Source organism: Canis lupus, chromosome 27, assembly GCF_011100685.1.
Source record: "Canis lupus familiaris isolate Mischka breed German Shepherd chromosome 27, alternate assembly UU_Cfam_GSD_1.0, whole genome shotgun sequence".
In the NCBI taxonomy this organism is placed as follows: domain Eukaryota; kingdom Metazoa; phylum Chordata; class Mammalia; order Carnivora; family Canidae; genus Canis; species Canis lupus.
Window position 1 is genome coordinate 32,257,614 of NC_049248.1, and position 15,935 is coordinate 32,273,548.

General features: G+C 34.8%; 1 protein-coding gene across 20 annotated transcripts in view; it reads right to left on the reverse strand.

Annotated features, from left to right (window-relative positions):
- Positions 1-15,935, reverse strand: part of KIF21A (kinesin family member 21A) — a 147,223-nt gene that overhangs the window by 3,060 nt on the left and 128,228 nt on the right. For all 20 annotated transcript variants that reach the window (XM_038577264.1, XM_038577259.1, XM_038577255.1 and 17 more), the window contains 6 exons: positions 12,524-12,660; positions 10,406-10,586; positions 8,804-8,968; positions 6,501-6,618; positions 4,930-5,100; positions 3,891-4,090 (listed from right to left, as the gene is read on the reverse strand). In XM_038577264.1, the coding sequence (XP_038433192.1) occupies positions 3,891-4,090; positions 4,930-5,100; positions 6,501-6,618; positions 8,804-8,968; positions 10,406-10,586; positions 12,524-12,660 (972 nt within the window). The remainder of the gene's footprint in view (positions 1-3,890; positions 4,091-4,929; positions 5,101-6,500; positions 6,619-8,803; positions 8,969-10,405; positions 10,587-12,523; positions 12,661-15,935) is intronic.

Consider the following 15,935-nt stretch of genomic DNA (forward strand, 5'->3'; position numbering starts at 1 on the left):
CATTCTGGGCAAAGGGAGCAGCCAGGGCAAATGTCCTATGGCTGAAACAAGGTTGGTGTGTTCAAGGACGAGCAAAGAGGTTATTGAGGATTGTAAAAGAAGGAGCAAGCGGGAAGGTACTAGAAGGTAAAGTGAGAGAGATAACAGATGATCAAAGGGTCACATCAAGTACAGTCTCTATTGTAGGTAAAATAGAAGACCACTCCAAGAGTTTGAATAGAGAAGGAATATGATCTGACTTGTGTTTTAAATGGATTACTCTGACTTCTGTGTAGAGAATAGACTACATGAGGACAAGGTACCTTGTTTACTAGGAGGCTACTGTAGTAGATCCAAGAGCTAATGGTAGGCTAGAATCAGTGAATTAGCAGAAGACATGGTGAAAAGTGATCAAATTCCAGATATAATTTAAAGGTAGAACACCAACAGGATTTGCTCATGGACTGGATACGGAGTGTAAAAAGAGTGAAAGTTTCTGGCCTGAGCAACGGAGAAGACAGTGATGCCATCAACTGATGTGGAGAAGGCTGTAGGATGAGCAGGTTTCCTGGGAAGATCGGTTCAGTTTAAGACATATTAAGTCTGAAATGATCAAACTTCTACTACTAGTCATGACAGAGTAACTTGCACCAGGTTAGGTTTTTTTATGTAAACAAAGTGAAAACCTGACAAAATATATAAAACAACTATTTTCAGACACTAGACCATGGGGGGTACAAGGCTGTAGTCCCTGAGAAAAAGGAGAGAAGTGAATTCCAGGACAGCCCTGGCTCTTGCCCTGGAAGTCCTTTCCAGACTACAGCACAGGGAAGAGGAACTCAGGCAGAAAAGAACCACAGAACCACTGAGTTGAAGAGATAGAAATAAAAACGTGAGATAGTGGGAATTTTCAGGATCAAGTAAAGAAGAAAGAGCTATACAGAAAGAACTATGGAGCTATGGGGAAAGAATTCCATAAATCCACATATAGGCCCCTAATGTCTCTGACTGAATGCTAAGTTACCCATGAGTAAAGTAAAATTATAAGGCCAGCAAACAAAACAAAAAACAAAACAAAACAAACCAACTATTAGTGAGCTGCAAGTTGAATAATTCCCAGAGCCCACAGAGGGCTATGAACCATTTAAGTTCTGACCAGTAAGTAGATATTATCAAACACCCAGGGCATTCAGTAGGAATCCAAGAATTAAAAACCAGTCTCAAAAAGGTAAAGCTGAACCACAAGCAACTTAACTGCCTAAGGTCCAACACTCTTTAAAAGAATAAAACAAAATCCAGGGGCACCTGGGTGGCTCAGGTGATTAAACATCCGACTATTAATTTCAGTTCAAGTCATGATCTTACAGTCATGTCCAGCTTGACCCTGGACATGGAGTCTGCTTAAGATTCTCTCTCTCCTTCACCCTCTGCCTCTCCCTCTCCAATAAAAATAAAATTCTTTTAAAAAATACAACAAAATCCAGATACTCAAAACACAGCAATATCATGTTCAACATCCAGTAAAATATTATTTGACATAAAAAAGTAGGAAAAATGAGGGGTGCCTGAGTTGGTTAAGCATCCAAATCTTGATTTCAGCTGAGGTCGTGAGATTGAGCCCTATGTCAGGCTCCACATGGGAGTCTGCTTAGGACTCTCTCTGCCCCTCCACAAACCCCTCACTCACACATTCATTCTCTCTCATTCTCTCTCTCAAATAAATAAATAAATCCTAAAAAGCAAGAGGGCAAGAAAAATGAGACCGATAATCATAAGGAAAAAAAAATCAATTAATGCTACAGATCTGGATTTATAAATAAATAAATAAGTTGCAAAAGAGCCAGAAACATTAGCTATGAAAGAATTACTATACAAAGACTAAGTTATAAAGTGCCTTGTTTTTCCCACTTATAAAACAGAGATTATTTATAATTATTAGAATGTATACCTTCTAGAGGTCTTATGAAGATAAAAGAATTAAGGCCTAGAAAGCACTTAGAACAATGCCTGGCAAATACTAAGTACTATATAAGTGTGTGTTAATTGACAAATAAATAAGTGGAACTAATTTGAAAACAGGCCTTCTGCTTTTATTGACCTTTTTTCTGATTTTTAAGTTACATAGTAAATACATTTGCATATGGTACACCATGGGTAACCTGAGAAAAAGTTCAGTTCTTCAAAAATAAGACTATATCGTGGAAGGTGTTACAGTAACATCATACTTCACCCACCAGACCTCAGTGACATACAATACTTCAAGAGTCTTATATTGAGTGTCCCACAGCTTTGAAGGGTATTAAGTTATTTCCAGTAAATTATCCAGAACATAGCAAGTTTCCAAGAGCATAAAGAAAAGTGGTGAGTCTTAAGAAAATAATACATCTTGGAAATAACATCAATGAAGCACCAAGGGTAAGCACCTTAGAAAAAAACACAAAATAAGTCACTTTAAAATACATTAGAGATATGAGAAAGTAAATCTAAGTGAAAAGAGGGATTTAATGAAAAGAGCACAAATAATAAGAGATACTACAGAAATACAGCAGAGGTTTCAAAATAAAGTCAGAGTAATTGTGCATTTAGGACAGATGAATCAAGAAGGTGCTCTAATTAAATTAAGTGCGAAAATGACAAAGTAAGATTTTCAGGGTAGATATTTATGAGACATTACATTTTATCTGAAGAGACCAATGCCTGAAATCAGGATGCTCTTGGAAACTTGCTATGTCCTGGATAATTTATATATATATATATATATATATATATATATATATATATATATATGCTTTCCTTGTCAAAGTACTTATATACATATTATGTTATTTTTAAGATCACATCTCTCCCCTTCCTTCAAGCATCTTAAATGTCACTTCCTTAGTGAGGCCTTCACCAGCCACTCTATTGTGTAACCTCCTCCCCACAATACTCTTTCCCCTGTTTTATTTTTCTCCACAGCATCTATCACAATGTAACATATTTTACTTATTTATTTTATTTTATTTTCTTCTCCTTAGAATGAAACTGGTGATTTGATCTGTTTTGTTCACTGCTATTTCCAAGAATCTGGAACAGGCCTGACATATTGGAGATTCATCATAAATGGAAAAATAAGCAAATGAATCCATCAATCCAGCCTCCCTAAGAGGGAGGAAACAGATACTATTATTATGTACTTATACAGCTGATGCTTGAACAACACAGGATTGAGCTATGAGAGTTCACTTTCCTGTGGATTTTTTTTTGATAAACACAGCATCACACTGCAAATGTATTTTCTCTTATGATTTTCTTAATAACATTTTCTTTCCTCTAGGTTCCTTATTGTGAGAATACAAAATATAACTACAAAATATGTGTTTATTGACTATATATTGGTAAGGCTTCCAGTCAACAGTAAGCTATTAGTAGCTTATTTTTTGGGGAATCAAAGTTATAACTGAATATTCAACTATGTAGAGGTCAGTGTCCCTAAGCCTACATTGACCAACTGTCAAATGCACTTTAAAGAGAGATAGAAGAGGAACAAAGAGATTTTTTAAATGATTTATTCTAAATGTGAAGAATGACAAATTTGTTGTCTTTCTGGAAAAAAAAATCTTTAGAAATTAGTCACCTATAAATTATCATTTTTTAACTTCAAATCACCAGGGAAGGACCTGGCAGCCAACTTCCTAGTACAAGCAGAGTGCTAATACAGAAGTAACACTATTCTCTCATTTATTCTGGGGATTAAACTCAGTGCCCAATGTGCGCATCAGAAAATATAAATAAGAGATCTTAGACATTAGATTCACTGTAATAAGAGTTTCATATGTTCTACATTTCCAGACATTTACAACTTATAGTATATTTATTAACTCTGAACACAAGCAACCAATACAGAGAAAAATCACACAGGAAAAACTTACTCGGCTGCAGTAAAAATATGGGTGGAATTAACACATATGGCATTAATAGGACTCTCATGACCCTTCATCTCTCCAACTGGCACAAAAGTATCCATGTTCCAAAGCTTCAAAATACCCCCTCTGCAGCCACTGAGCAAAACTGGGTGCCCTGGCACCACTCCTAGAGCACAGACCCAATCCTTATGTGCATTTGGAACTTGCTGAAAGAAAGAAAGAGAAATCAGTAGCTTAAGAGGAGCCTTCCAAAGTGACATTTCCACACCAAAGTAAGTTATGAACATTTTTGTTGACAAAACAACATTTGGAACGCTGAATGGCCTGAACTATAAAAATCATTTTCTATGCAATCATCCTTAGTGATTTAAAGAAATAAATCTGCAATATGCTTCCCAATTTGCCTCAATTTTTATCACTGTTATCAATATTAAAGAGTTACAATGTTAAAAATCTTACAGAACCTAAAAGACCCAGAAAGTATAAAGGATGTTTCACATCACATTCTCTTCATGGCAGTTAAGTATCTCACCTCTCTCCAAAATGTATTTAATTCAACAAGTTTGAAAACTACAGCCTGGTATATAAACTATAAAGAATGCTTCATAAAATCACTGCCTTCAACCTTTGGTAGGGAACATGGAGGCCTAAGGCTTCTTGTAGAAGACTAGAGCTAACATATATTTCATAATGACATAATAACAATAATTATAAGATCAAACTATACGACTGTATTTGAGTATAAATATATTTATATGAATAATACAAAAGTGACAACCATGAATGTATATGTATAAAAGACTCTGAATGCAATATACTCATCTGTTGCCAAGTTTGTTCTATTGACATTCATGCTACCCGTTCATTTTGTTTTCATCTATTCTTATCTAGAAGGTATTATTAAATATTGAATGTTGCCCTTCTTATAATTAGTAACTCTGGTGGATGAAGATGAAACACTCTTTAGGAGACTCTTTGAAGTTCTTCTGTAGACTATTAGTGGCTCTGAAGTATCCATTCCACCTCATGAAAGGTTTTGCATTACCTGTAGAAGGTCTTTTTGAGCTAAGTCCCATTTCTTGATTCCATTATCTCTGGACCCACTAAATAAGTTATCCCCTTGTATGGTTAGTGCTTCGATGCCGTCATAATGAGGGGGCTCAAAATTGTGGGTGGGACTTACAGTTCCCAGAGCCCCTTCAGTTACATCAAACATCTAAAAAAGAAACAGAGAAAGACGACATCCTATTTAACTTACAAATAAACACCTATACATGTTCACACAGAAACACATACGTGTATATATTAACCAGATATGACTTGTTTTGTTACAATATTTTACAAAATTAACTCCATTAACCTGGTATAAATGACTCAGGATGAACACTATTTTCATGCAACTTTTGCTTACATGTCACACGCTTATGTGTCTGTAGGCTTTTAAAAAAGGCAACCCATATTTTCATGTAGGAGTGTACAAATGATACGTTCAATAGTAAAAAGACTACAAATCAATCCACTTGAAAGTCAGAAAAATGATATGACTGTTATTTGGCCACTATTAGATAGCTCTGCAATTGTGGTAGGCCATGTCAAACTTCCCAAAGTTGCTATTCAAAACCTCTGCTCTCCTAGGTTGCCTTCATCTCTCAGCTGTTGACCTTGTGATTTCCTGAAAAGGCTACTAGCATGATCAAAAATAAGTTTTTTTGGACTTTTCCCTATATTTCAAAAGTTTCCTTTAATCTTCAAACATTCTCTTACTCTTCCATTCTTTTCAGATGCTAAAGTGTGCTTACTGTTTCCCAAGGTTCACATCACTGATGTGTTTCTAACTGTTCCTACCACTTCATCAATTACTACCACTTCCTTCTTCACACTTTCCCTTTCCACAGGGCCTGTTTTTTAAGCAGACATGCTCAAATCTACCACACACAAAATCTTCCTTTAATCATTCTGTTTGCATGTTACCAACCCATTTTTCATCTCTTAATCTCAGATTCAAAACAAAATTTATTCTTTTCCTATCTTTCTGTATTCTCTTTTTACTAATTGCTTCTTACAGGAATTCCTAAGGCTTAATCCTGTCATCATCTCTCTCCTTTGGCCATGTCAACTACTCCAACTCCTTGAACATCTGACTCTATTTGAATGGCTCCCAAACCTTCATGTCTAGTCATAACTTGAGCATGAGCTCTAGACTTGCCTTTCAAATGGCCTACTCACTGACATGAAGAGGACTTCTATTACTTAGTATCTCAAATTTAACATTTCGAGAACCAAACTATACATCTTCCCTTACCTGCTAATTTCATAAGATCATAATAGACTCAGTATAAAAGATGGGGACAGTAATACTTATGCATTAGAGCTGGATGACTGAGCCAAACATCTTTAAAATTCCTCCCAAATTATCGTCTATGAAAAATGAGAATACATGATTGAATAATAAGACAACACAATCAGAAATTATGAGTGAGGACAAGATCAAGAAGAAAAGGTAAGGTCAGAAGTGAAAAAAAGAAAACTGATTAAGAGAAAAGGGTTGTAGGTGCATCTGAATACTTTAATATCATCAAATAGGAGAATATAATTCAACAATTCTATCATACACACTTTGATGTAATGATCCTTGGAGCCAGTGACAATTAGATCTTGTCCATTAGAAATCTGATCCACAGTAAGGCACATAACAGGGCCTAGGTGTCCTGTTAACTTTCCTGTAGACTGAAACCTTTAAAAAGAAAGAAGAATAATTTTGTTTGAAAATATTTCTTAATGTGCTGGAGCTAAGCACATAAATAATCTACATTCTTTGATGAAACTGTTCATTAATTTTCTTTTTTTTATTTTAGCTCCACCTCTAGGCAACTCTCTTCAAATTCAGAATCAAAAAATAGCCAAACTAACCTATTCTATGACTGAAGTGTCAAATAGGTTATTCCAAAGTGACTAATGTCATTTCAACAGTAAACAAAAAGGCAACAAAACTTGTTAGATACTAATTTTAAATCCAACCTAAGTCCAGGTAAACCTAAATCTGTTAAATGTTCAAACATGTTATAAATATATGACCAAGGTCCAATTTTGAATTTGATTAAAACAACTGCTATTGCTTATATAGCACACAATCAATAACAATATGGAAAAAGTAAGATTACTTTATAACACATATATTCTCACATATACACATCCACATATATGTACACCCATCATATACACATTTATACACACATACACCTATGCACACATATATGTGTATATGTGTGTCAGAAAGTAGATGGTCCATTTTATCAGCTATTATAAAGATTGAAAAAATATATATTTATATATAGGTAGCTGGTAGAAAAATGTGTGATATTAGCTGTCAGGGGTTAACAATGAACCTTTGTCTCACAGTCCTATCTCAATTGAGCTGCTGGAATACAGAGATATATTTAACATAGAATATTAGTTTCTTGAAAACTATTCTCTTACTTTGTTATGATAAAATCTACATTTAATCATGTTCCTGAAATCAAGCAGGTTTCAAAGGACCTAACTTTTCAGCAAAAATAGAAAGTATAAAGATTTTTAAAAGCTGGTATCTGGGAACACCTGAGTGGCTCAGTAGTCTGCCTTCGGCTTAGGGTGTGATCCTGGGATCCAGGATTGAGTCCCATATCAGGCTCCTTGTGGGAAACCTGCTTCTCCCTCTGCCTGTGTCTCTGCCTCTCTCTCTCTCTCTCTCTCTCTCTCTCTCTCTCTCCTTCCCTCTCTCTCTCTCTCAATCTATGTGTGTGTGTCTCATGAATAAATAAAAATCTTTTAAATCAATCAATCAATCAATCAATCAATAAAATCTGGTATCTTTTCTGCCTCATGTCATGACTTTGAGTACCTTCCTCCACAGTGCTCTATGAGTCAAGTTTTAATATCTTCAAGAATAAACCAAGTACTTACCTCTTTTCTCATTTTCTTAAACAAGCAGTGTGTTCAATTTTCTACATTCTATTTCTAAAACAGTACTCAGGACAGTGTTTCTTCTCTCTTTCTCTCATCAATGTATCTATAAATTACGTTTATTATACTTATCATGTGTTAAAATGTTACAAGTTATAAATAGTTATTTTAAGTTTTTAAAATATCCCTTCATCAGTATCCTGTGGCCACTATCCTCCATTAACAGCATGAGTGCTAAGAAGGTAGACACCACCTTGTCTTAGTCTTTATTCCAAGCACCTACCAGAGTCTTGGTGCAGTACCGGCCAGAATCAATGTTGAAAAAATACTTAACCAATAAATGAATATTCCTTTGCTGCCAAAATTTTAAGAACTAGAAAAGAAGCTAAAATAAACACTCAACTGAAGGGCAAAAGCTCGTATTTCATGGCAAAAATCAAATCAAAGGTGTAATGCTTTAGATTTCAATTTACCATTTTTTACCCATTTTATCTTCTTGATATGTCATCTTTTCTATATATTTTATATTCACAAAAACCCTATAAGAGTTTATGCCCAAAGTTATTATATTAATTTATAAACTAAAAAGTTTAAGATATAGGATGTTTAAGTGAGGCTGCCCAAAAAACAAACAAACAAACAAAAACCACCTCTTTCAAAGGTCCTGGTGAAACTAGAACGAGAATCTTGATCTCTTCCTAGGAAACAACACAACTGTAGACAAATATTAAGAGGGGCTATTTTCCTTTGTATACTTTTTTCTATCAATGGAGAGTAAAAGAAAGGAAAATTTTGAGTTTGCTCATGAGGACAGAAAAGACATTAAGGAGCACAGGGCCAAATAGAAAAGCCTATGATTTTATATTAACTTCTGGAGTTATAAAAATTAGATCTCATATACACCAATATGTTACTAATATCTAAAAAATTCTATTTGCCATACATATACAAGAAATATATTTTCTTTAAAATTCTACCTTTTAAGATCCCACATTCTGACAGCATTTCCAGAAGCTGCATATAGGAAAGTGCCAGTTGGGTTTAGAGCAATTTGATTTATCTGGTTTTCTCCAGAAGGAATAGCTACTGTCCGGCTGGTACTTGCAGAACAGGCATCTCCAAGAGTAACTTGACCCGAAGATCTTAACAGAGACAAAACAAAGGAAAAAAAGTCACATTTCTGGACAAGAATTCACCTTATGGTTCCTTAAATTCCTAGGAAACTGGCTGTAGACAACAACAAGCTCTGTGTCCTCTGGTCACCATGTGAACCATACCTAGCACAGAACCTCATACACATAGTTGGCATTTATAAACATATTTGATGGGTAAGTGAATAAATGAATGACTAAAACAAGATGATAAGGCTGAAAATTCTTAATTTGTAAGTCTAGTATAATGCTAGGAACTCCAGGCCGAGTTAGGGATGACCAGAATATCATTCAAGAAAGATTAGATGTCAAAGATTAAAAAAAAAAAAAAGACCCAATAAATGATACAGTGCCACAAAGGTAATTCATTTTCCTAATTTCCAGAAGGCCCCCAAGGGCCAGGCCTTCCAATATCCTTTTGTCCATAAGAATTGCCCTTTGAATTAAAAACATGAAGATTTTTCAAACCCAATCATACATGGAGTATTTACCATGTGCCAAAGACTTAAACATAACTTATTTCTATTTCCTCAGATAAATTCTAAGTGATAAATACATTCTTAAATTTTGAAACATTTTCTCAGCTAACTTCTAAAATACCAAGTTATAATCAATCTTTTTAAATTTGACTTTAGTGAGTCAGCTGGGCTGGCAGACTTCTAAGATACAGTGAACCTTTTTCTATAAAATTTCCCTCAAGAGATGTGTACTCAGTACAGTAAATAATTAGCAGTTCTCAAAATACAAATTAGCACTTGTGTTAATAGTTCCTACTCTACAAATGATAAAATTTAACCTTTCCTATGTTCCCTCTGCTTATTTAAAACAAGAGTTCACCTCAATTTTAATTATGTAAAAGTTTATTGATCTTATAGTAAAAAAGAATCATTATTTGCTCTATAAGGAGATATACGATGACACAGAAAACAAACTCATCCTCCAATTGTCCAACCTAACCTACAGTTATGAAATTTGTGCTCACACCAAAGCAGTTTATGTCCTAAAACGAACAAAAACCTCTCAATTATTGAATACCTGCAAATTAAAGGTTACAAGTACTTCTTAACTATCTACTATGGTGATTTTAGCCATTTTTCCAAGGAGTAGTATTCATTTGAAGTAATTAACTACATCAAGTAAGAAATATTATGAACATGTGGTACCTTAGTATTTAGGAGGGAGAAAATATGAAATGTATACTTAATCACAAATCAAATATGATTTATTCCTTCCTGTTTAATACCAGGTTTTTATATTACATTTTCTCAATAGATTTCCCCCCTTATATTATCTACATTCTTACTTTAGTATCCTTTTGGAAGCAGACAGGTATAAATAAATTAAAATACATTCATAGTCCTATCTTTTCATATATGTAGTACATAGGAACTATTTGCCCCTTATGCTATTTGTCTTTACATTACTTACGTCAGAGTTCGAATGCACTTTGCTGAATCTCTGATATCCCACACCTTAATATAAGATGTGGACACAGTGAAGACCAAACTTGTATAATTACAGTATTTAACAGATACGACATTGTTGGGATGACCCCCCAATGACATTATCTCTTGCCCAGTCACCAGATTCCATACTTTACAAGTACGATCTACAAAAAACAAGAAAAGGAAAATACTGTCAATATGAATTAGATTAGGTTCTCTTAACAATAAAAGTCATTTAAACAATCTTTCTATGAGAATGAAATTTAAAAAAAGTATTCCATAACCTGCAACAGACATCCTACCTCTATCCTTGACCCTCTGCATCAGGTTCAAGGGCAAAGTACATAAAAAGGACTGGATGAAAGCCAGGGATGTCTGGTGTATGTATTATGTGGTATTTAAAAAATATAATTATATAAAATCTTGAAATAGTCGTATCACAAGAGTCTTGCTTTAAATTGCCCCTGAATTTAAAATGGCATTCTCATATCAGCTTCTTCAAAATATTCTGTTTTGATCACTCCTACTTCCTCACAGTACTCCACACTCATAAACACACAGACTTTTCCAGGTGTCAATGATTGATGGATTTTATTTTTGACCACAAAATATAATTATAAACTAATTATTTTGTTTTCCTGACATGCCAAATATATAATTATTCTGGAGATAAATTTAATTTGAATTAGAAAATTACATTTTCACACTGTAGATTCTTTAATTAGAGAATGGCTTGCCATTCACAATTCCTAAGTTCTAGCTAGACTGTTATACTTTCTTATATACAATGAGCAATAAATTGTTTGCTGACTAAACTTGTAATGTCCCTAAAAAACTTTTATTAGCTCCCCAGATTCCTATACATGCTTCCTTTCTACCTTTCTAGTCCTACTCCCCATCACTTCTTTTACATTACAGTTGACACCTGAACAATGGGTTTGAATGGGTCCACTTACATGTAAATTTTTTAATATAGTACAGTAGTACTGTATTAAATGTATTATAAATGTATCTTCTCAGTAACATTTTTCTTTTCTCTAGCTTACTTTATTATAAGAATACAGTATATAATACATATTAACATACAAAATATGTGTTAATCAACTATTCATATTATTGGTAAGGCTTTGGTCCACAGAAAGCTATTAGTAGTTTACTTTGGGGGAGTCAAAAATTATATGCAGATTTTCGACTTTGCAGGGGTCAGAACTCCTAATTCCCATGTCGTTCAAGGGTCAACTATATTCTACAATTCAACCCAATTGGATTTAGTTTCAAACAGACTCCATTTTTACCTCTATGTCTCTGCTTCTATTTTTCTATAATCTTGGTTGTCAATTGTTTCCTGTCAATATCCAAACTATTCTGTAAGGTTTATCCTAAATGCTTCCATGTCAAAGCCTTTCTTATTTCTCACAGGTTGGCATAACCTCTCCCTTTTCTGAAACCCCCAAACTCTTAGTCCTTAACCATATAAAGCATTTATACTTGATTTCTAGTTGCCTGTAATTATATCAAAGGGGTTAAGAGTGCAGGTTTGGAGATAAGTAGACATGGGTTTCCAATGCTGGTTCTTCCACTTACTACTATGTTCACCTGGGAAAATTATTTCATTTTTTGAATCCTCAGTTTATTCACCTGTAAAGTTAAGATGCAACATGTATCTCATCAGAGTTACCATGAGAATTCATTGAGATGTAATTTATATAGTGTTTAACATAGTCTCTGACATATAGTTAAGTGCTCAAGAAAGGTGGTTGCTACCCATCTTATTCTCTTTACTACAATGTACATTGTAATGACCCTTTACCCATTTTTATATAACCTGCATTATAAGCTCAGGGCCTTGCGTGCATTAAGTGCTCAATTACTGAAGGGAAATGTATTCTCTCCACATCCTATTCACATGACATCAGTAGAGGTTTGACTTTCTTCCCAGCTATGTGATGATTTTATATAACTCAGGGGTTGAACCAGATTATCTCTCAGGTTCTTATGTGTGTCTTAAGCACTTTGACTGTTTTAAAGCCTGTTAAAATGTAATCATTTTTTTATCAAAAAAAAAATCTGTTAACTATCCACATGAAACAACTACTGGCACCTTTTGATCCAGTGAAGAGGAGATCATCAGTAGAATCGACACAGAGCACAGCTTTTGTGTGTCCTTCAGCTATGTGAATACACTGCAGTGGAGAAGTTCTGATTCCTTTTGAGGCAGGAAATGGGTTGATTATGCCCCTGAGATGGGGGAGAAACAAGATTCACTTCAGTAGCTATATCATGGGACTAATTTTATTTTCCCCTGACTTTAAGAAGTCTTTCTAAGTAATTAACAAGAAAATTCAGACTGCTCCTTTGCCTCTTTTTAAAGGAAAAGGACATAGAGACAAAGTGTGAAATAGTGATAGTGGTGATGGAGTGCATCAACTAATTAAGGCATCAGCCAGCAGCTGCATTCTACCAAGAGCAAAACCTATGGTTTATGGACCTTCTTACTAACAAGTTCTTCTTTTCAAAGTTTAATGAAGCAATATTGGGAGCTGTTTAAGTATAGTGAATTGCAACAAATAAGAAAGGATAAATGATGGATAACTGGAGGATGTAACTCTGTCAGGCTGGAATGTGACTCTATGTCAAAAAGAATATTCTGGGGCAGCCCATGTGGCTCAGCAGTTTGGCGCTGCCTTTGGCCCAGGGCGTGATCCTGGAGACCTGGAATCGAGTTCCATGTCAGGCTCCCTTCATGGAGTCTGCTTCTCCCTCTGCCTGTGTCTCTGCCTCTCTTTCTCTCTATGTCTCTCATGAATAGATAAATTTAAAAATCTTTAAAAAAATATTCTGGAGGAAATATAACACATATAACCTAAAATACTAAAAAAAATAAATTTCAAATGAATTTGAAAAAGACAGTGATGACCGCCTATGCAGAAATTCTAAAGGGAAAATGGCCCAAAACTATAAAAAAAAAAATTAAAGAAAAAAACTCTAACAGTCTCAAAGAAGATTTAAAAAAAAAAAAAAAGAATGAAACTTTAAAAGTACAGACTTTTTAGGGAGCTTTCTTATAAGTTTAATTATTTCCAGTGTTTCTGCTTTATGCCATTAGACTACATACTATGGAAACATAAAGTTTATCAAAATATTGTCCCTATCTTCTAAAGGAGTTTAAGACAGAATCTGAATTGAAATAGTTGTGTCGAGAAGACTAAAGATGAGAGTGAATTATATGATAAATATATAAATTAATGTGTCTGCTCAGAGCAGGAAGAAAAATTATTTTTTTTAATTTTTATTTATTTATGATAGTCACACAGAGAGAGAGAGAGGCAGAGACATAGGCAGAGGGAGAAGCAGGCTCCATGCACCGGGAGCCCGACGTGGGATTCGATCCCGGGTCTCCAGGATCACGCCCCGGGCCAAAGGCAGGCGCTAAACCGCTGCACCACCCAGGGATCCCAGGAAGAAAAATTATTATGTTGATATGTATCCATTGTATAAGACAGATGGCAATAATATTAAAACAAATAACAGAGATAAAATAAAACTGTTTCCATCTTCTTTGGTGGGGGGCACAGGGAGAGGGAGAGGAAGAATTTTAAGCAGGCTCCACACCCAGCATGGAGCCCAATGCGGGGCTCAATCTCACAACCATGAGATCACGACCTGAGCCAAAAATGAATAATTGGACACTTAACCAACTGAGCCACCCAAGTACCCTTCCATCTCCTTAGTGAAAGAGAACAGTCTTCAAGATGCAATGGGCAGAAATGATTAAGAAGAAATGCAAGCCCAAGATAAGTTAGAAATGACAATAGAGACTAATACAATGAATACAAGTATTTCTGTTTTTAAGTCATTATATCACAGGGTTTTAAAAGGATACACCATTGTAGAGGCAAAAATCATTGTTGGTACACTAAAATTGATAAAGGGAGCAAAACATGTAGACCCAAATTTCCAAAAAGCAGAGGGGAAATAGTGGATTTCAGAAAGTACAGATGGGCAAAACTTCCTATTGAGTCTCACAAAGGAAAATATTTACAAATTATTATAAACACTTAAAAATAAATGCTCATCAGTAAAAGAGAAGACTAATGTCACAGGGGCAGTTCTTTGTACGGTTAATAGCAAATTAGGGGAATGTCATATTCACAATACACGCTGACTTCAAAAAGGTCCATACAATGAGCCTTTCAAATGGTATCCTTGTAGATATGGTAGGTAAGTACAGAACTATTGTAGTTAGGTAGTTCCATCAGTGGCTGAGGAGGCACACCTAAGGAGTCAATGTTCCTATCAATTTGGAAGTCAGTGTTTCCCTAGCACTGAAGAGAGATGGTATATTTATTAAACTGATATATTAAAGAGCTGGATACTGTATTGTATTGTCTAGGAAAACGACAAAATTTATTTAAGTACCTACTTAACATTAAAATAATCATCAGATACAATTTAAAGATAAAATTTAGGTAGAAGTTAGAACAGAATGCTCCAAGTAGGAAAAGATTTAAGAGCAGCCTAGATTTAAAAAGCCAAAGAAGGGGCAGCCCCGGTGGCCCAGAGGTTTAGCGTCGCCTTTGGCCCGGGGCATGATCCTGGAGACCCGGGATTGAGTCCCATGTCAGGCTCCATGCATGGAGCCTGCTTCTCCCTCTGCCTGTGTCTCTGCCTCTGTGTGTGTCTCTCTCATGAATAAATAAATAAAATCTTTAAAAATAAATAAACAAACAAATAAAAATCCAAAGAGGTCATTATGCTAAGTGAAATAAGACAGAGAAAGATAAATGCCATGATTTCCTTTATATATGCAATCTAAAAAAATGTGTATTAAAAAATAAAAGCTCATAGATATAGAGAACAGACTGGTAATTGCCAGAGGTAGAGGGTGGGGAGGGTAGGAGAAATGACCAAATTATTTTCTGGGCTTAGTTTAAGTAAATTGAAATGAATAAATACATAGATAGCTAAAGAGATTTTTTTAATTGAATACAAGATCAATGAATCAACAATTTATGGTTCCTCGACCAACACTCAATAACTAGTTCAAGAGAAGTAAATATTTCAGGAGAAAGAATGTAATAGAGCTACTATTACGGGAGGAGGTTGGAAGGAGGTTGAGTTCTAGATGCTAGATTTTAAGAACACTGAAAAATTGGAGACTTCTCAAAGCAGTGGAAGCAGAATGAAGGACCTGTAGACTACATTACATAAGGAGATGATGAAACTAAACCTACTGAGCTGTTAAGAATATACTCACTGAAGAGAGGATACAAAAGCAGGTTAAAGGCTGAGTATTTAAACAACTGTCATATACACACAAAAAGAGGTGTATGGATTAATTCAATTAATTAATACCTGAAGATTAATTCTGGTAGAGCTCAAGAGGGCTGATGAACAGAAATGCTAGGAGGTAAATTTAAGCTCAGGACTAAAAACAAACAAACTTTATTTTCAGGCTCTATTGATAATGATTTCAAAAAGTGAAGGTTGTTCATCATCACTAGAAATAACAC